At 37.8% G+C, this 21,224-nt stretch overlaps 2 protein-coding genes and 1 non-coding gene across 3 annotated transcripts in view; 1 reads left to right on the forward strand and 2 right to left on the reverse strand.

Moving 5' to 3' along the window:
- Positions 1-1,303: 1,303 nt before the first annotated feature.
- On the reverse strand, positions 1,304-1,439 carry LOC112204669 (U8 small nucleolar RNA). Its single transcript, XR_002938339.1, has one exon. It is a non-coding gene; the product is annotated as a U8 small nucleolar RNA (small nucleolar RNA).
- An 845-nt stretch (positions 1,440-2,284) lies between these two features.
- On the forward strand, positions 2,285-15,531 carry AKR1C3 (aldo-keto reductase family 1 member C3). Its single transcript, XM_003312435.7, has 9 exons — positions 2,285-2,424; positions 4,285-4,452; positions 5,309-5,425; positions 6,676-6,753; positions 7,201-7,323; positions 9,963-10,072; positions 10,347-10,512; positions 13,432-13,514; positions 15,306-15,531. Exons 1-9 carry the CDS (start codon positions 2,341-2,343, stop codon positions 15,346-15,348), a joined length of 972 nt encoding a protein of 323 aa, XP_003312483.1. The 5' UTR covers positions 2,285-2,340; the 3' UTR covers positions 15,349-15,531.
- LOC100608090 (aldo-keto reductase family 1 member C4-like) overlaps positions 3,759-21,224 on the reverse strand; it is a 39,522-nt gene continuing 22,056 nt past the window's right edge. Inside the window, exon 6 of the mRNA XM_016962563.4 lies at positions 3,759-7,485. The gene's annotated coding sequence lies outside the window, so the exon portion shown is untranslated. The remainder of the gene's footprint in view (positions 7,486-21,224) is intronic.

The following is a 21,224-nucleotide window of genomic DNA, read 5'->3' on the forward strand; positions in this document are numbered from 1 at the left end:
CTATTATGTCCTTCAAATTGTCTAATCAAAAATCTGTTGATCATCTTGAACAGAATTTATTGTTCTGTACGTAATACAGAGTAATGTTTCTCCTGCTGCTTTTAAGATAGTCTATTTGTCGTTGGCTTTTAGAGTTTGATTTTAATGTATGTGGGCCTTAGTCTTTTTATCTGAACTCCAATTCTTTAAGTTGCTCACATATTTAGATTCATGTCTGTTGCCAATTTGAGAACTTTTTGATGATTGTTTTCACCACATAATCTCTCCACCCCCATAGGCTCCTGCTTCTCCTTCTCAGAATCCAATGCTGTGTATACTACTTGGCTTGATGGTGTCCTACAAGCCCTTTAGGGTCTGTTCACATCTCTTTACTCTTTTTTTTTTTTTTTTTTTTGCCTTAGACTCAAGGATGTAAAATATCTTATCCCTAAACATGTAGATTATATCTTCATTCTGCTCAAATTGCTGTTGAAATCCTCTAGTGAGATTTTCAATTCAGTTATATCATTCAGCTCCAAAATTTGTTTGGTTTATTTTGTATAATTTCTACATCATTGTTGATATACTCATTTTTCCATATATGCCTTTCCCAATTTCCTGTAGTTCTATTTCCATATTTTTAATTGGAAATTTTAGCATATTTAAGATAGTTGTTTTAAAACCTTTCTCTACTAATTTCAGTGCTCATGGTTCTTCAAAAATAATTTCTGTCAACTCATTTTCTTTCTTATAAGGGACTGTGTTTTCCTGTTTCTTTATATACCTTATTATTTTATTTGAGCATTTCAAAATATAGACATTTTTCTAACTCTATATAGATTTGTTCTGTGTCATGACGATTATCAACTAATATGCTTGGTATGTTCTTAGTCTTAGCATAAGCCCAACATAAAACCCTAAGGCCTTGTCAGCAATTTTCTGAACTTGTATCTGCCTGGACTGTGTGTGCCCATTAGTAGTTCCCCCAAATACCTACTGTCTTTTGAATAGCTTACTATTTCAAAAATTCACACCCCAGCTTCCCCTCAATGGGTTAGATGGACTATTGCACGTCTCTTCCCCTAATCTCTTGCCCTTGGCATCATACTACATTTCTACTCAGCACCCCCATAAATAAATAAGTTTATTTTAGTCTATTTCAGATCACTTCTTGATGCGTCCATGAGACAAGTAGGGGCCTTTTGATCCACCATATTGCTGAAATCACTCTGTAAAAGCTTTCAATGATTTTATATTATATTGTATCAATGTATAATAATTAACTTATTTCTCAACTTACTTTTTGGTTATTGTTTGAGGAAAAGTAAATAGAACGAAATCAGGGCATTGCAAGTTCTGACAACTCCAAGATGTTGATAATGTATTGTGCAAACTACATTCATCATGTTCTAATCTGCCCTCCAAAGGAAGGAACAAGTGAAAACTATCCCACATGAGAATTATTCATCCATTTATATGTAATTAATTTCCAGTTTTTCCTTACAAATAATGTTTAACAAGATGACAAATTATATAAAATGGTTATCAGTTTTTTGGCTAGTTACTTCTTGATAGTCTGTAATAAACCTGGTTGAAGAACAAATACTATTAAGGCACTGCTTGCATATATTAAATGATGTCCAAACTCCAAAAACTGTTAATAATTAACACTCCAATAAAAACTACACCAGAATTTCTTTTTATTTGCACCCTTATCAGGATTACAGCTTTATCAGGACTGCACCTTCTTCAGAAATGAATATTTCTCTTACAACGCAAAGAAAGAAAAATCAAAATAAATTTTCTGATTGAAAATGTAAAAAGGCAAATATTTTTACAGTTTTGACTTTAATTTTTTATTGAGGACCAACTATTTGAAAAATTCTCATTAGTCATTCCTTTAAATTATGTGTATGTGAGAGAAAGATGTAAGATGGTTAATTATTTCAAATGATGCAGTATAAAGAAGGGGCATTATCACGGCAGAAACGAAAAAAGATATTTGTAGCTGGAGGTTTTTATAGTCTAACATATGGTTGCTATTTGTTCTACAAATCCTTTTGAATAATTTAATATAGAGATTTCGAATAGAAAATAATACTTTAGATAGAAATTAATGAGTTTATTATAACCATATATTATAATAATTTACTTAGGAATTCTCTTTGATAAGAAACAAATGAACTGAATGCAATTTTCTCCACAGACCATATAAGACTGCCTATGTACCTCCTCCTACATGCCATTGGTTAACCATCAGTCAGTTTGCAGGGGTCGGGGGAGGGGTTTCCTGCCCATTGTTTTTGTAATCTCTGAGGAGAAGAAGCAGCAAACATTTGCTAGTCAGACAAGTGACAGGGAATGGATTCCAAACACCAGTGTGTGAAGCTAAATGATGGCCACTTCATGCCTGTATTGGGATTTGGCACCTATGCACCTCCAGAGGTAAGAATAATTCCTTTTAGTTTTCTGATTTCAAAAGAATAAACCTAGTAGAAGTGAAACCCATATTGGGTTGTAAGGTTCGTGTTCCTACCTGGATGGCTCACTGGTCTAGGTTTCCTAGACTAGAAGAAAAAAGTAGGCAATCCTTGTTCTGCATTGAGGTCCATTCCTATGGTCACGTACTGCTTATTTTTCGTTTGTGCACTGTTTCGTTCTTCTGTTCATGTCTAGTTCCCAGCTTGGCAGAATATGTAAAACTCAGCATTGAAGAACACTGTCGGTCATCTCCCTCTGGTGGAGATTAATTGCAATAGGAGTGATTTCTCTGTTTCTACAACTGAAGAAATCTTTCCATCTTCCAAGAACATACGATCCAGAGAAATATTTATAGCAAAAATTACTGGATATGGTGTGCACAAAACTGTCGGCAGAGTATCACTGTTCTGATGGGCGGCAGTGAGTGCCACCCAGTATTACCGGACCTGGACTAGAGTTTCCACTGTACTACTTTCACTTTTAAAAAGAACTTCCTGAAAGAAAAAAATACAACCTCATTTTAAGTAAAATCTAGAACCTAACAAAGGAAAGTCTAAATTCTTAGTCCTTTTTTGTATGCATCATGTTTGTATCAAAGTGGTAGGAGTGGTCTTCTGACACAAAAATGAACAAAATGGAGACCTCATTTTCTAGATAGAACTTGTATTCCAAGACTGTCCTCAGGCTACTAAGTGTGTGAATAGGAACTAATTATTGAAATTTGAGTCTCTCACTTTATCAGTAAGTTGTGATGATCTACAAGGATACATTTTCTAGACCATTGACAAAAGTGGTTTAATTTTTAATATAAATTGGCATGGGCAGGAAATGAAAATAACGACACCACTGAAGCTCCAGCCTTGGTAAACCTTTGAGTGTTGGCACACTAAAGACTGCTCTCAAAAAAGATTAAAAAAAAAAAAAAAGACTGTTCTCAGGAGATGGCGGGGAGACCGTTATCTAGTTCCTTGTAATTTCAACGAAACAAGAAAGCGTCTTTAAATACATGTAAAAATGAAAACAGTTTATTTATATTTTTGTCATTAAAAAATACCTTTCAAATCTTTATCCAAATTTGGTCAATAAGTCAGTAATTTTAAATTTCACTGGAATTCTGTCTTTCCTGAAAGAGATAGCCTTATTTTTTATGGCAGAACTGTACCTTAGTAAATTCTTACAGATTTCAGTGAATTTTTAATGTACAAATCGATATCCTCAGAGTATACATCTTTACTCCTAGTGTTCAGTTCTGTTGTGTAGCCAGAATGACTGTGCAGAAAAGACTTAACATAACAGACTACTATTCACAGATGCTTTATTTCCCAAGTGAACCCTAGTTGGGTCGATGTAACTAGCATCCAGTCAAAATCTCAAGAACTGAGACACCAAAGAACATCTCTTGTAGACAGCATTTCCCAAATACGATGTTGGAGGAAGTCTGAGTGAGCATTCTGTGTAATATCACTGGGAGAGAACTCATATGAGCTTGCACCGTTTCCCTTCTATACTCCATGTGATTTTTACCATGTATAATATCACTATATTAAAAATAATTAGGACTATTTCAGTCCTGTTAACTTTTCCAACAAATCACTGAGTACCTCCATAACAGTGATCAACCAGAGATTGCCTGAGACTGAAGGTGTTTCTGGGATGCTCAACCTTTATTACTAACCAGGAAAGACTCAGGCAAACTGAGATGGACTTTTCACCCCACATACAGACAGGAGGAAAAGCTGATTCTTGTATAAAAGTCAATGCTTGTGCCTGAACTACCTCTCAGCCACAATGATCACCAGATACTACCTTTGGTTGCTCCTCCAGGTTCCGAGAAGTAAAGCTTTGGAGGTCACAAAATTAGCAATAGAAGCTGGGTTCCGCCATATAGATTCTGCTCATTTATACAATAATGAGGAGCAGGTTGGACTGGCCATCCGAAGCAAGATTGCAGATGGCAGTGTGAAGAGAGAAGACATATTCTACACTTCAAAGGTACTGTGTCTATGATGAGCTTGTGTGCACATGTATTTATTGTGATTGTGTGGAGATGACATTTCTATGACTGGATGAGTAGTTGTGGGTGAATTTTGCTTCTGGGTTGAAATTTATTCACACATATTCACATATTAAAACTGAAATCAAAATCAAGGAATGATGATCACTTTTCATTTTGGCTGTGTTCCAATTTATGACCTGAAAGTCCCTTTACTTTTTTGAGCTTCAGCTGACATCAGTGTGATTTGACATGTGCTATAGAATCACAGAGAACAATAATCATGTTATGGTTTTTCTTATCGCCTGGGTGATTTTCTAAGATTTCTTATTATTCTCTCAATTGCTATCTTTATCAGTGAGATAGAAAGCAATATAAGAAAGCTCTGGGAGTATTAAATCATACACACTTAAATTGTCCTAAATTGTGTCCAGCATAGTGAGCATGTTCAAAACTTGTTTTACCCCCCTTTTATGTTGCTTTAGTTTCTAAGCAACATAAATAGCTATTCTTAAGCATTGGGTTGAATGGATAGAAGAATTAGACTGTTAAAATGAGTTGTAAACTCTACTGAAGATAATTCAGGTAACATCATAGTTATTACTTAATACTAATTTTTACATTTTAAGAATTTACTCCTATCATTCAGTAGATGTACAAACTATACATCCAATGTATAATAAAGTTTATAAGGATAGGTCAGAGCCAAAGGAATCATGAGAAGGAAGAGAATATGTTTGCCAGCGGTCATAAATTTTGAAGCAGTAGGAAAATATCTAAATATTAGATGGCACAAAGTAATAAGATTTGCTCAAGCATTCATTCAAAATCACCTCCATTCTTTAACCTCTGCAGCTTTGGTCCACTTTTCATCGACCAGAGTTGGTCCGACCAGCCTTGGAAAACTCGCTGAAAAAAGCTCAATTGGACTATGTTGACCTCTATCTTATTCATTCTCCAATGTCTCTAAAGGTATGCAGTTTGTATGAGCATAAAATTACGCTTCTGCTGTCATTATAAACATTGTTTATCTGGATAGTTGAACAGAGCTTTTTATTAGGAGGATGTAGGGATTATCACACAGAAGAAGAACCGTAAGTGGAACACCTAATTTCCTTTCTTTCGAGTAAATTTTGAATCCTACTTCTCTAATGCACACCTACAAGAGAAGAGAGTACAGCAACCTCAAAGCCTCTTCCTCAAAAACTTGAAATTACAATAGTCTCTTTCAAGGCACTGTCTTAGTTGTGGCTTTTGAGTCCATCTCTTGGGATGTTCCCAGACAGAGTTTCATGCAGTTGTGGTGCCCAGTAAAACTGCTGCACATGTGATGCACAATGAGTTTCCACCATCTCTCCCCATTTCAAGCTGAAGCAGATTTGGTGGAAGCCACTATGCATGGTTCTTAAATTAGAAACCCTTAATGTGGACTTGCAAAGCTTTATTATTCTGCTGCCTCTTCTTTCACAATAGAGTTTGAAGCTGTATTTAGCCAGGAATTACTGTGTAGTGTATAACTTTTGATTTAAAGTTACAGAAATCTACTCAGGCTAGTTAATGCAACAGAGTTTACTGAGTTATATAAAATGGGAAGTCAAAGACATGGCTACATTTAAGGATATGAAATAGTCTACAAAAATGTATCATTTGTCTATTCTTATCTCTAAACTCCAACACTTTTTTTTTATTATTGTTGACCCAAACTTTTTCACTGGTGGCGATTATGGCTTTGGAGCAGTTCAAGGCTCATGGTCATCACCATAAGACAACACCTCTGGGTCTCCCAACTTCTGCTGACCCTATGTGATTCACAGTCCTGCCCAAAGACTATCAAGTCTTCAGGTGGTCTGATAATCCTACCGTGTACAAGAGTACAATCCATTATTTTTGGATATCAAGGTATTTCCAAATCAAAGAGAGGTACTTTAATAGAGGAAATTATAAGGGCAGAATAAAGTGACATAAGTCAACTATGAAACTTGATTAAGACCTAGAAAATGGTCCTTTTCTATACATATAATATTTGTAAGAGATTAGAGGAAGCCTGTCTCCTGAATACATTCCTTATACCTTCATATGTAAAACATTTAGCACATATCACTTTCTGGAGCATTGTACCACCTGTCTCATGGAGGATTAGTGTCCTTAAAGGTACCTGGGATTACAGCTATGAGTGGAGAAATTAATTTGTGACATCATTAAAATGACTGCTTCTATTTCAGCCAGGTGAGGAACTTTCACCAACAGATGAAAATGGAAAAGTAATATTTGACATAGTGGATCTCTGTACCACCTGGGAGGTGAGTGCTTGGCAGAGAGGACACAGAGAAGGATGACAAAAAGAGAAAATCTGTTTCCCAGGTTCAATAGGAAAGAATGGAATATGCACCATTAGATCTAGAAATTCAGAAACTTTACAAGAGTAGCTTTGGTGAGATGAAGGGAAAAACACAAAAGGAATGTTTAGAGAGTGGGGCACAAGACTTGGGGGCAAGGAGGACAGGAATCTCTTTCCTTGCTTGTGCATTAATCTATCCAGTTTCCTAAGGAAGAGATAGAAATTCTTACTCTTGCTGCCTCTATCTTCTTCCCCTATTTGCTGTTTGAATTTTTCTGTTCTTGACAATCACTGCTAGCTATTTTCATTGTCATACTTTGAAAGTTGTTGCTCTCACAGTTCTGTCTTGCATTTATCATGATTTGCAGCCAACTGCACAAATAATTCCTCACAACCCCTTTCTCCACAGGCCATGGAGAAGTGTAAGGATGCAGGATTGGCCAAGTCCATTGGGGTGTCAAACTTCAACCGCAGGCAGCTGGAGATGATCCTCAACAAGCCAGGACTCAAGTACAAGCCTGTCTGCAACCAGGTGAGCTCCCTTGGCCTTCTCTCCTTTCGGTTCTTCATGCCCCTCTTCCTGTCCTGTTGCCAAATATCTGTTTGTTTTGTCCCACTTATCTTTGTGAAGTAGAAGATTATCTAGAGAGCAAAGCTTCTGTCAAGAAAGGCATGAAGATTTCTTGTTTGTACCCTGCTTGGAAAAGTATTAGGGAAAAATTGGAATGAGTTTAATGTTGAATCGTGTGTAATATTTAGGGGAGGTCCATTTGATCAGGGAGGCCTGGAATCATCAATTAGAACTCAAGGAAGGGTGGACTTACCTCTAAGCTATGAAAGATGACCAGAAAGTGCATGGGTGAAGGTGATTTGGAGGGAATGGTGTATAGATATGAAGCTAGGAAAAGATGAAATGAGCTGTACATGAACAGAGAGTTAGAATAAGAGAAGAGAGGTGCTAGGGGTTTACATGGAATTTGGATGTCTGAATGCCTCTTCTTGATATTTCGACAATTCTTGACCAGGGGCATAGATATACTAAAAATTAGCTCCAGACAATGAAAGTCATCCATGTCAGAAAGAGAAAAATTAGGCCGGGTGCAGTGGCTTACGCCTGTAATCCCAGCACTTTGGGAGGCAAAGGCAGCTGGATCACCTGAGGTTGGGAGTTCGAGACCAGCCTGACCAACATGGAGAAAGCCCATCTCTACTAAAAATACAAAAAATTAGCTGAGTGTGGTGGCACACGCCTGTAATCCCAGCTACTTGGGAGGCTGAGGCAGGAGAATCGCTTGAACCCAGGAGGCAGAGATTGCGGTGAGCCGAGGTCACGCCATTGCACTCCAGCCTGGGCAACAAGAGTGAAACTCCGTCTCAAAAAAAAAGAAAGAGAAAAATTACCTGTTTATGGAGATAACTGTTCACAGTGGATAAAATCAACACTGAGGAACTTTAGCAGAACATAGACCTGACCTATCACTGCCCATGTCTTAGTCTGCTACTTCTCTTTGGGGTCTGTCATCCAATCAGTTGTTTAAACACATCTATTCTATGCATGGTTTTTTCATAGCTTAGGGATAAGTCCTTTTTTCCCCCTGAGTTATTGTTAATGATTCCAGGCCTCCTTGATCAAATTGACTTCCCCCAAATGTCACAAAAAAATTCAAAATTAAAGTCACTCTACCTTTTTACTAATTTACACTTTTTTATTCTTACTTTTATACAACTTAGAGCCAATGAGTAAAGATCTACAATTGAAATGTGAAGTGTATAAAATTTGTGAATTTGGCCTAATGATACAGTTCCATCATATCCAAATAGAAACATTAAGAAAATGCAGTTTTAATATTAGTCCTTCAATTTTTTGATAATTTTCAAACTTTCAGAAAATTTGATAAAAATAATATACGATTCAACATTACCATTTATATTCAAAATTGTTAACACTTTGCCACATTGCCAAATATTTATGGCAAATATTTATGTGGGTATATCTGCATAAATACATATATTTTCAAAATCTCTTTAAAATAAATTAGAAAGATGACAATTCACCTCTACAGACCTAAATAAAGTATGTCACAGAAATGAAGATATTCTTCCAGCTACAATATAATTATTGTATCTAAGGAAACTAACTGCAATGCCCTCATGTCGTTTAACATCCAGTCTATATTTGAATTTCCCATTGTTTAATGGAAATGTCTTCTATAGCACTCCCTTTTAAAACAGACTGGAAACAAGTTGTGAGCTGATCTTTTCTTTATAATCATAGGTTTTCCATTCAGCAATTACTAATAATCCACTGGGTGATAATTCCTAACAGAAGAAGTCATATTCCATGACAAATTTTCACATATGATTGTGTAAACATCACTAATACTTTTGTATTTTATGGTTATTTATTATTGTATTTATTATTTTTTGGAGTTTTTAGATAATCATTTTCAATTTTAAAACCTTATTTAACTATTCTTACGTGACATTTTACTATGAAAAAAAAATCCTTCACCAAATCAAAATGAAGAACAAATATTCCTCAAAGACAAAGTTTAATACTTTCCTCTAAATATCAATTTCCTAAGAGATTACTATAATAACCACCAATGGTGGAGGCAAATTATTTTGTTCTTTCTTGCTCTCTGATTATCTCACTCATTACTCTGGACTTGGACATTTTTCCTTAAGATTTTTAATTAATTTTTGTTAGTGCTCATTCTTACCCAATGGGTAGATTTTTTTCTTGATGCTGAAATCTATCCAAACATCACCAGTGACATTTCTTTGAAAGTAGTGCTTTTGTCTTTCAGACTTGCCCTCACGAGTCCTTGACCAAATTCTTGCTTTCTGGCACAATCTGAAGCCCAAAGGCTCTAAGAATCTTACTGTATCCCAGATATGGAACTTGTTACATCTCCTTCTAGTTGTCAAAGGTCTTTGGAAGCCAGGATCTGATTCATAGATGAGCTTCTGTTCAGAAATGGCATTTCCATTTATACTTTTAGAAGATATATAAAATTTATTTCTGTGAAAAAGATTATTACTTGACAATATCCTCAGCTCAAATATAATGCTATACTGATTATTATTCAGCTTCCTTACTTTCATCTTTTTAATATTAACATAACTATTTCATATAAATTGATGCTTCTCTCTTTTGGTCAACTGCAGGTAGAATGTCATCCGTATTTCAACCGGAGTAAATTGCTAGATTTCTGCAAGTCAAAAGATATTGTTCTGGTTGCCTATAGTGCTCTGGGATCTCAACGAGACAAACGATGGTAATAAAAACAATGGGACCTTTACATAAACCTTCATTTTGCAGAAATTTTTTTAGTCAGAGCATCCTCAGTTTCCTGTAGTTAAGTTCCAAGTGGCTCATGGAGAGGAAAGAGAATTGCATTTCTGATGAGATCTTGGATGATGCTGATGGTGATGCTTGGGGGCCTCGCTTGAGAAGCTCTGGTGCAGAGTGGACGCCTTAGTCTGTTTAGGGAGCCGCCTAACAAACTATCCCCAGCCTCAGGGCCTCAGCATTTCTGCCTTTCCTTCCAGGGTGGACCCGAACTCCCCGGTTCTCTTGGAGGACCCAGTCCTTTGTGCCTTGGCAAAAAAGCACAAGCGAACCCCAGCCCTGATTGCCCTGCGCTACCAGCTGCAGCGTGGGGTTGTGGTCCTGGCCAAGAGCTACAATGAGCAGCGCATCAGAGAGAATGTCCAGGTGAGGAGCGGGGCTGTGGGCCTCAGGGTGCCTGCACAGTGTCCTTCACACGTGTGCTTCTTTTAAGGCTCTCAGGACAGCCTTGGGCCAGCTCCATTTCCCTGTATTTCCCATATGAACGCTTTGCGTGCATCCTGAGGGTTTCTTCTACTCTACCACGGGAGAGACAGCACAGGTGCAGAGAATTAAGATGGGACCAAACCAAAAATGGAGATTTTTTTATTTCAGCATTAAGTTGACAATCTACTCTGCATCCCTGCACCAGGAACATCATTTTTTCATGTTGTTTGTTTGGTTTTGGGTTTTTTTTGAGACAGAGTCTCATTCTGTCTCCCAGGTGGGATGATTCTCCTGCCTCAGCCTCCTGAGTAGCTGGGATTACAGGTGCCTACCACCAAGCCCGGCTAATTTTTGTAATTTTTAGTAGAAAGGGTGTTTGTTTCGCCATGTTGGCCAGGCTAGTTCCAAACTCCTGACCTCAGGCAACCCACCTGCTGTGGCCTCCCAAAGTGGTACTACAGGTGTGAGCCACTGCTCCTGGCCTCCTCTTCATCTTCAGAAATGTGGAGTAGCATTAGGTGTTCTTTAGTCTACCAATCATTGTGGATTTTTTATTTCCATTTCTTTGTACACTCAGTTAAAATTTCACATATTTATTCACTTGGAGTTTTCTGTTTGTGTACTGCCTAAGTCTTTGACTCTTAGTTGCTTGTCTTTTTTTTAAGTATAGGAGACCATAATTATACTATTAAATAGAGCTGTTAAACAAATCACCCTCAACATAGGGGTTTAAGGTGAAAACCACTGATTTACTCAGGATTCTCTAGTTAGAAACTTAGCATGGCCTCAGCCTGAACTTAGTCAAGTTCTGTTCTTGGCTGGGCGCTCTCATGTGTTTGCAGGACAATGAGGTAGCTCTGCTTCAAGATGTCAATGGGACATTTGTCTGGGTGCCATTTTCTCCTCCATATAGTTCATCCTCCAGCCATCCAGCCCAGACTTCACCTCAGCACATGGCATGACCCCAAGGCAGTGAGTGGACACATGCAAAGCCTTTTCATGTCTAGGCTCAGGGCTGCCACGCCATTGCTTCTGGCAAATATTACCCACTAATGCAAGTTACAGGCCAGACTCAAGGGATGGGTAAATAGACACCACCACTTATTGGAAGGAGCTAGAAATTCATATAACCAAGCAAGTGGATACAGGGACATGTGAGTGTTGGAGGAAGTATTTCTTATTAATCTATGATGGATTAATATATGATAGGTTAATATATATGATAGATTGATATATTATAGTTTAATAAGATATATGAGATAGATTACACATATATACATATATATATTCTGGGTATTAATCATTTAGAGATTTAGATGTATTATTGAAGTACCACCTCCCAAATTGCATATGTGCTGTGATTTTCTCTGTAGTTATGTTTTCATGAACAAAAGTTGCTACTTTTCATGTAGTTAAATTATTCATGCCTCTTTCCTGTGGTTGATGAGTGGCATGTCTTTTCTTATATTGGGAACATGACAATCTTTTAATATGTTATCTTGCAAAATTGGTAATTCTCTTTACTTATAAATTAGTTGTAAATTCAAATGAATTTCTTTTTCAATACTAAGTAAAATAAATATGCACATGGAATTTCTAAATTGATATCAAAAGGTGCCACCAACAATTATTGAAAAGCGTTCACATTTGCTCACATACCTTGATTTTTTTTACCTCTACCATAAATGAAACATTCACAAATAATATTCTTGCCTCTCCTTTGTCTTCAATTGACTTATTTACTTTTCTGTACTGTCTAAATAATGAAAGGTCTTGCTACCAGAATGGTACAACTTTTTTTCTAACTCTTTATTTTATTTGATAATATCTTGATTATTCTTGACTGACTATTCTGTTATATGAAATTTTGAAACATCAACATCCACGAAAGAGTACATATTTTAGTCTTTGGTTGATATTGTATTGAAACTGCAGTTCACTGTGAAGAGAACTTTTTGACAATATTGAGACTTTCAACCTATGATGAATTTCCAACTATTTAAATGGCCTTTTAATATATATTTCATTAATTTTATAACATTCTCTACTAAACCATATGTATTTTTAAATATTTATCCATAGATACTGAAAATTATTAGAACCTCTTGATAACGTTTTCCTTTTTGTTTTGTGGATTTTCTAATGTGTAGAAATGTTAAAAGAAAAATGTAATGAACACCTTTTACCTAGACTCATTGTTAACTTGTTCATGATTTTTATTCTCTCTCTCATTCTCTGTATCACTATTACAGAGTGATTTATTCAATTTATAGATTTATTCAATTCCATGTGTTAGCAATTAGTGGCATCCTCTTGATATTTAAAGTCTCTCAAATTTAGAGAGTAAGATACACTTCAAGCCTGTATCTGTTTCCTTTAGACATGAAATTGTTAGTAATTAGACAATTCCTGCCTTGAATTATGTTGAAAACAAACGTTGTTTGCATTATACCTGTTTATTAAAGAGATATAGAAATTCAACAATATCTATCGAACTTCATATATAATCTTCTGTTATTTAAAAATTTGCCTCTAGATTCTTGTGGGCCTTCTAGGTACATGACCCTATCATGTGGGCACAATGTCAGCGCTGTTTCTTCTCCATTTTCTGTTGAAATTTTCTCTTTGTCTGCAGAGTTGTGCAGTTTCAATACATAATATCTAGGAATGGATTTCTGCTTATTTTTCATGGGCTATTCACTGACCCACCTGAGTGTTTAGAGACGACTTCTATAACTGTTTAAAACTTACCAATATTTTAAGTATTGTCTCTGCACCCTACTGTCTAATATACTTGGGGGTTCACAACTGGCAATTATGCAATCTAAAAATAATAAAAGTTTTTTATTTCTGTGATAGGTTTTTGAGTTCCAGTTGACTGCAGAGGACATGAAAGCCATAGATGGCCTAGACAGAAATCTCCACTATTTTAACAGTGATAGGTAAGTTTCCTTTGTAAATGGGTGATCTAATTTATTTTTGGAGAAGGAATGTAGGATGGGTGTTGAGAGTGACCTCCATACCAGAGGGACAGAGGCCAATGTGAGTCAGAGGTGAGACTGGAACTCTCCTGCTGGATTCACTCCAGAGCTCTGTTCTCTGGCAGGGTGAGTGGGCAGGGATCAGCATGGGTCAACCTGTGCCTCTGCTCTCCTGACTCCATGGAACTTTCCAGAGCAGCCAACATCACTACCAAGTCTGCACCTTCCATATAGGCCTGGTGTTTCTACCACTGGACATGCTGTGGATACTGCCCATGTGACTTCATTAGATGTTTCCAAATCAGTGCTTATATCACATTGTCCCAAACCTGCTCAGCTCCTTATCAAATCAAAAACATTTCCAACAACTTTGTGGTCCAGGTGCCAATTCCCACCTCCTTCATATGGAATTGCTTGCTAGATCCTGTCAATTCAGCATCTTTTATTATTTCAAATGTTTTTCCTCCTTCTCCTTGCATGTTTGTTCATGCCCCAAACTCTGCTTTTGCCTCCAGAAAGCCTTCCTTAGTGGAGTGAATAGGAGCGCTTGTCCTTGATTTCCTGCAATATGGAGCTCTCAAGGCAGAGAATTTAAAAAAATTTAAAATCAAAGAGTGTGAGTGTGGAGGCAGAAGCTCCATTGTTGTATATAATTTGTAGCTGATAAAAGATCTTTACTATTCCTTCATGGTCTAAGGTTCTAGAATTCATAGACGGTCATTCATTTAATGAGGGAAAAGCAGGAAGTTACGGCCGGGCGCAGTGGCTCACGCCTATAATCCCAGCACTTTGGGAGGCTGAGGTGGGCAGATCGACTGAGGTCAGGAGTTCGAGACCAGCCTGGCCAACATGGTGAAACACTGTCTCTACTAAAAATATAAAAATTAGCCAGGCATGGTGACACTTACCTGTAATCCCAGCTACTTGGAAGGCTGAGGCAGGAGAATCGCTTGAACCCAGGAGGCAGAGGATGCAGCAGTGAGCTGAGATCACACCACTGCACTCCAGCCTGAGTGACAGAGTGAGGCTACATCTCAAAAAAAAAAAAAAAAAGTAGGAAGTTATGTAACTGCTGGCAGTGGAAATTTTAACAAGTGATAGGGTGAGATAGTGTGTGAAAAAGCATAAGTACAGTAGCCCTTCATAAGTGCTTAAAAATTGGTAGATATCATTGTTAATATTTTTTTAGTTTCAAGGAAAATTAAGAATAAAAAAAGGAAACCATGTAAAAGAAAGGAAGAGCAGCGAGCATCAGTAATTCCTATCATCAATTAAAAATGTAATAAGCTGGTGTTTATCTGTTCCTTTATATTTCATGTTATTTCTATATAAGAATTTTTAATGCATTGTAGCTCCTTGGATATTAGACCCTATATCATATATAACAATTTACATTTCTGAATCTTACAAAATATATTGCATACAGTAGGCAGTAGCAGGTAATAAGTAAAGTAACAAAAGAAAGTATAGTCAGAGTATCTCTGCTCTCCTGACAGATGTACAGGAATATGCTTGAATATTTGACTTTGTGTGTTTTACGTGTTAACTTCCAGATAAGGGAATATGATTGAATAATTTATTATTTTGAAAATACTATATTATGAAGCCATGTTCATAAAGGTAAGAAAGGCAGATTCTACAACTAGTCAGACAACTTAACATTCACACTAATGACAGCTTCATTGAAATCACTTTACTACTCCCCTAGTAATGGAGCCATTGCATTCATATTATACATTATTCTCTTTTCAGTCTTGCTAGCCACCCTAATTATCCATATTCAGATGAATATTAACATGGAGGGCTTTGCCTGATGTCTACCAGAAGCCCTGTGTGTGGATGGTGATGCAGAGGACGTCTCTATGCCAGGGACTGGACACATCACCTCTACTTAAATCCGTCCTGTTTAGCGACTTCAGTCAACTAGAGCTGAGTCCATAGGCCAGAAAGACAATAAATTTTTATCATTTTGAAATAATTGAATGTTTTCTCAAAGATTCTTTACCTACTGTGTTCTGTAGTGTGTGTTTTCTTCTGGCTCAACAGGGCTAAAAACTGTGTGATTTGCCTGTAAGTTAGGAGTGGGGGAATAATAATCATTTATAGACATACTGTAATGGGACTGCAATGGAGCAGGTGTGGATCAGTTAGTGCCTCTTTAGCTCTTTTAGGAAGAACTCGCACAGCATGAACTCTGGAAGGTAAGCGATATTGACAGGATGACCAGCAATCCACAGGCTCCCTATAGCAGTACAAGGGTCAGAGCTCCTGGAGCCTGGGGAGGAGGCATCCCTGTGAGAGGGGTGGTCAGGGCACCCACCAAGGAGAAATAATTGAAAGAAGCTATGGGGGAGCTTAGGAGAAGGGAGTCAAGCACATCTCTGCTTGGAAAATTTGGCACTTTTTTTGATAATCATAGTTGTAAATAAAACATTCAACAATGTTTTTAAAAACCGCAGAGCTGAGAGTCCAGCCTTGACCCCCCCCAAGTGTGCCCTGTGACACCAGTGACCTTGGGGGGCTGTGGTGGGGCAGGACATCAAAGAAACAATGAACTATATGTGTACATATGCACACGTGTATGTACATATATGTGTATGTGTGCATGTATATACATATGTACACATATTTGTATATAATAAAAATCATATTTGTATATGTTTTATACATAAAATAAGGTACACTATCAAATATGAAACACAAAATATCCCAAAGTCATTACATATTACTGCCAAATTAATATTAAAATGGTAGGTAATACATCTAATCCAATTTTCAAAAATCTCAAACATCTTTTGAAAACATATGGAAAATAGCATGATGCTTTTAAACTTTGGTAACTTTTAGGACCACCTCTTACAAAGACATGTAATTATTCTGCAGTTTTTAGGGGTATAAATTTCATCAGCTAATCATGAGGATGCAAATTTTTATTTCAGATGACTCTTTTTGAAAACTTGGGACAATGTCATGGCCTATTGGTTAAGGCATTTTGAGAAGAACAGTATTTTTTGACCTGGGCACACTTGCTAACACATTCATTCTCAACTGTTCTTACGCTGTTGGCCACCTTAACCCCATCAAAGCCATGTCTCTCAGCTGATAATCATCCCCTCAAGTTTCATAGTAACCACAATCTTTTGTTAAATTATTTGTTCCTGAAAATTGGAAAAGGCCATACACTTTGGAGTTCCCTATGCCAATTTTTGGGTGATTTTCTGGCTTTACATACCACTTATAGGCCGAGAAACCCCCAAACAGTGTCTCTAGCTCTGCTTTTTTCCCCAGACTCCTGAATAGAACATGAAATTATCTACTCTAACATCCCTACATTAGTGTCTAACATTCACTGTTGGCATGCCTCAAATAAAACTGATGTCAACTACTGTCATCCTGTTCCAAATCAATTTTTTTACTCTAACTAATGATTATTTCACATCTACTGAAGTTGATTTACATAGTTATTGAAGAAAGGTTGATTTTTCTGAACTTAGTAGTCAAGTGTATAAAGCCAAAGGAAAATTTTTAATTTCTTTAGCATGCAGAACATTTCTTTTTTTAAGATGTGAAATAATTATTAGGGTGGTTATTTGTAACTACTAAATTTGCTAGAGGCTTATTCCAATTCTTCACCCTCCATTTCCACTTCCTATTTTTAAAAGAAAGTTTCTCAGAATTTCATAAAGTTCAATGCCTGGCTTCAGGAACCCTTGGAATGTAACCAAATTCTACAGAAACTACCAATCCTGTTTTCTCTACAAGAAATGCTGGAAGGCGGGTATTTCTGCATTTCCATCTGAGGTACCGGGTCCATCTCACAAAGGAGTGCCAGAGAGTGGGCACAGGTCAGTGGGTGCAGTGCACCATGCAAGAGATGAAGCAGGGCGAGGCATTGCCTCACTCGGGAAGCGCAAGGGGACAGGGAGTTCCCTTTCCTAGTCAAAGAAAGGGGTGACAGACAGCACCTGGAAAATCGGGTCATGCCCACCCTAATACTGCGCTTTTCCAACAGGCTCAAAAAACGGCGCAGCAGGAGATTATATCCCACACATGGCTCGGAGGGTCCTATGCCCACGGAGTCTCGCTGATTGCTAGCAATTGCTTGCAAACATGCTGCAAGGCAGCAGCCAGGCTGGGGGAGGGGTGCCCGCCCTTGTCAAGAGTCGCTTAGGTAAACAAAGCAGCCAGCAGCCAGGAAGCTCCAACTGGGTGGAGCCCACCACAGCTCAAGGAGGCCTGCCTGCCTCTGTAGGCCACCTCTGGGGGCAGGGCACAGACAAACAAAAAGACAGCAGTAACCACTGCAGACTTAAATGTCCCTGTCTGACAGCTTTGAAGAGAGCAGTGGTTCTCCCAGCACGCAGCTGGAGATCTGAGAAGGGGCAGACTGCCTCCTCAAGTGGGTCCCTGGTCCCTGACCCCTGACCCCCGAGCAGCCTAACTGGGAGGCACCCCCCAGTAGGGGCAGACTGACAACACACATGGCCAGGTACTCTTCTGAGACAAAGAAGAGTTAGACTCTTAAGTAAAGACTTAGACTCCCACACATTAATAATGGGAGACTTTAACTCCCCACTGTCAACATTAGACAGATCAAGGAGACAGAAAGTTAACAAAGACACCCAGGAATTGAACTCAGCTCTGCACCAAGCGGACCTAATAGACATCTACAGAACTCTCCACCCCAAATCAACAGAATATACATTTTTTTCAGCACCACACCACACCTATTCCAAAATTGACCACACAGTTGGAAGTAAAGCTCTCCTCAGCAAATGTAAAAGAACAGAAATTATAACAAACTGTCTCTCAGACCACAGTGCAATCAAACTAGAACTCAGGATTAAGAAACTCACTCAAAACTGCTCAACCACATTGAAACTGAACAACCTGCTCCTGAATGACTACTGGGAACATAACGAAATGAAGGCAGAAATAAAGATGTTCTTTGAAACCAAAGAGAACAAAGACACAACATACCAGAATCTCTGGGACACATTCAAAGCAGTGTGTAGAGGGAAATTTATACCACTAAATGCCCACAAGAGAAAGCAGGAAACATCCAAAACTGATATCCTAACATCACAATTAAAAGAACTAGAAAAGCAAGAGCAAACACATTCAAAAGCTAGCAGAAGGCAAGAAATAACTAAAATCAGAGCAGAACTGCAGGAGACAGAGACACAAAAAACCCTTCAAAAAATTAATGAATCCAGGAGCTGGTTTTGTGAAAGGATCAACAAAATTGATAAACCGCTAGCAAGACTAATAAAGAAAAAAAGAGAAGAATCAAATAGACACAATAAAAAATGATAAAGGGGATATCACCACCAATCCCACAGAAATACAAACTACCATCATAGAATACTACAAACACTTCTACACAAATAAACTGGAAAATCTAGAAGAAATGGATAAATTCCTTGACACATACACTCTCCCAAGACTAAACCAGGAAGAAGTTGAATCTCTGAATAGACCAATAACAGGAGCTGAAATTGTGGCAATAATCAATAGCTTACCAACCAAAAAGAGTCCAGGACCAGATGGATTCACAGCCGAATTCTACCAGAGGTACAAGGAGGAACTGGTACCATTCCTTCTGAAACTATTCCAATCAATAGAAAAAGAGGGAATCCTCCCTAGCTCATTTTATGAGGCCAGCATCATCCTGATACCAAAGCCAGGCAGAGACACAAACAAAAAAGAGAATTTTAGACCAATATCCTTGATGAACATTGATGCAAAAATCCTCAATAAAATACTGGCAAACCGAATCCAGCAGCACATCAAAAAGCTTATCCACCATGATCAAGTGGGCTTCATCCCTGGGATGCAAGGCTGGTTCAATATATGCAAATCAACAAATGTAATCCAGCATATAAACAGAACCAAAGACAAACACCACATGATTATCTCAATAGATGCAGAAAAGGCCTTTGACAAAATTCAACAACCCTTCATGCTAAAAACTCTCAATAAATTAGGTATTGATGGGACATATCTCAAAATAATAAGAGCTATCTATGACAAACCCACAGCCAATATCATACTGAATGGGCAAAAACTGGAAGCATTCCCTTTGAAAACTGGCCCAAGACAGGGATGCCCTCTCTCACCACTCCTATTCAACATAGTGTTGAAAGTTCTGGCCAGGGCAATCAGGCAGGAGAAGGAAATAAAGGGTATTCAATTAGGAAAAGAAGAAGTCAAATTGTCCCTGTTTGCAGATGACATGATTGTATACCTAGAAAACCCCATTGTCTCAGCCCAAAATCTCCTTAAGCTGATAAGCAACTTCAGCAAAGTCTCAGGATACAAAATCAATGTGCAAAAATCACAAGCATTCTTATACACCAACAACAGACAAACAGAGAGCCAAATCATGAGTGAACTTCCATTCACAATTGCTTCAGAGAGAATAAAATACCTAGGAATCCAACTTACAAGGGATGTGAAGGACCTCTTCAAGGTGAACTACAAACCACTGTTCAACAAAATAAAAGAGGATACAAAGAAATGGAAGAACATTCCATGCTCATGGGTAGGAAGAATCAATATCATGAAAATGGCCATACTGCCCAAGGTAATTTATAGATTCAATGCCATCCCCATCCAGCTACCAATGACTTTCTTCACAGAGTTGGAAAAAACTACTTTAAAGTTCATATGGAACCAAACAAGAGCCCGCATTGCCAAGTCAATCCTAAGCCAAAAGAAGAAAGCTGGAGGCACCACACTACCTGACTTCAAACTATACTACAAGTCTACAGTAACCAAAACAGCATGGTACTGGTACCAAAACAGAGATATAGATCAATGGAACAGTACAGAGCCCTCAGAAATAATGCCACATATCTACAACTATCTGATCTTTGAGAAACCTGAGTAAAACAAGCAATGGGAAAGGATTCCCTATTTAATAAATGGTGCTGGGAAAACTGGCTAGCCACATGTAGAAAGCTGAAACTGGATCCCTTCCTTACACCTTATACAAAAATCAATTCAAGGTGGATTAAAGACTTAAATGTTAGACCTAAAACCATAAAAACCCTAGAAGAAAACCTAGGCATTACCATTCAGGACATAGGCTTGGGCAAGGACTTCATGTCTAAAACACCAAAAGCAATGGCAACAAAAGACAAAATTGACAAATGGGATCTAATTAAACTAAAGAGCTTCTGCACAGCAAAAGAAACTACCATCAGAGTGAACAGGCAACCCACAAAATGGGAGAAAATTTTGGCCACCTACTCATCTGACAAAGGGTTAATATCCAGAATCTACAATGAACTCAAATTTACAAGAAAAAAGCAACCCCATCAAAAAGGTGGCAAAGGACATGAACAGACACTTCTCAAAAGAAGACATTTATGCAGCCAAAAAACACATGAAAAAATGCTCACCATCACTGGCCATCAGAGAAATGCAAATCAAAACCACAATGAGATACCATCTCACACCAGTTAGAATGACAATCATTAAAAAGTCAGGAAACAACAGGTGCTGGAGAGGATGTGGAGAAATAGGAACACTTTTACACTGTTGGTGGGACTGTCAACTAGTTCAATCATTGTGGAAGTCAGTGTGGCAATTCCTCAGGGATCTAGAACTAGAAATACCATTTGCCCCAGCCATCCCATTACTGGGTATATACCCAAAGGACTATAA

This window comes from Pan troglodytes, chromosome 8 (genome assembly GCF_028858775.2).
Source record: "Pan troglodytes isolate AG18354 chromosome 8, NHGRI_mPanTro3-v2.0_pri, whole genome shotgun sequence".
In the NCBI taxonomy this organism is placed as follows: Eukaryota; Metazoa; Chordata; class Mammalia; order Primates; family Hominidae; genus Pan; species Pan troglodytes.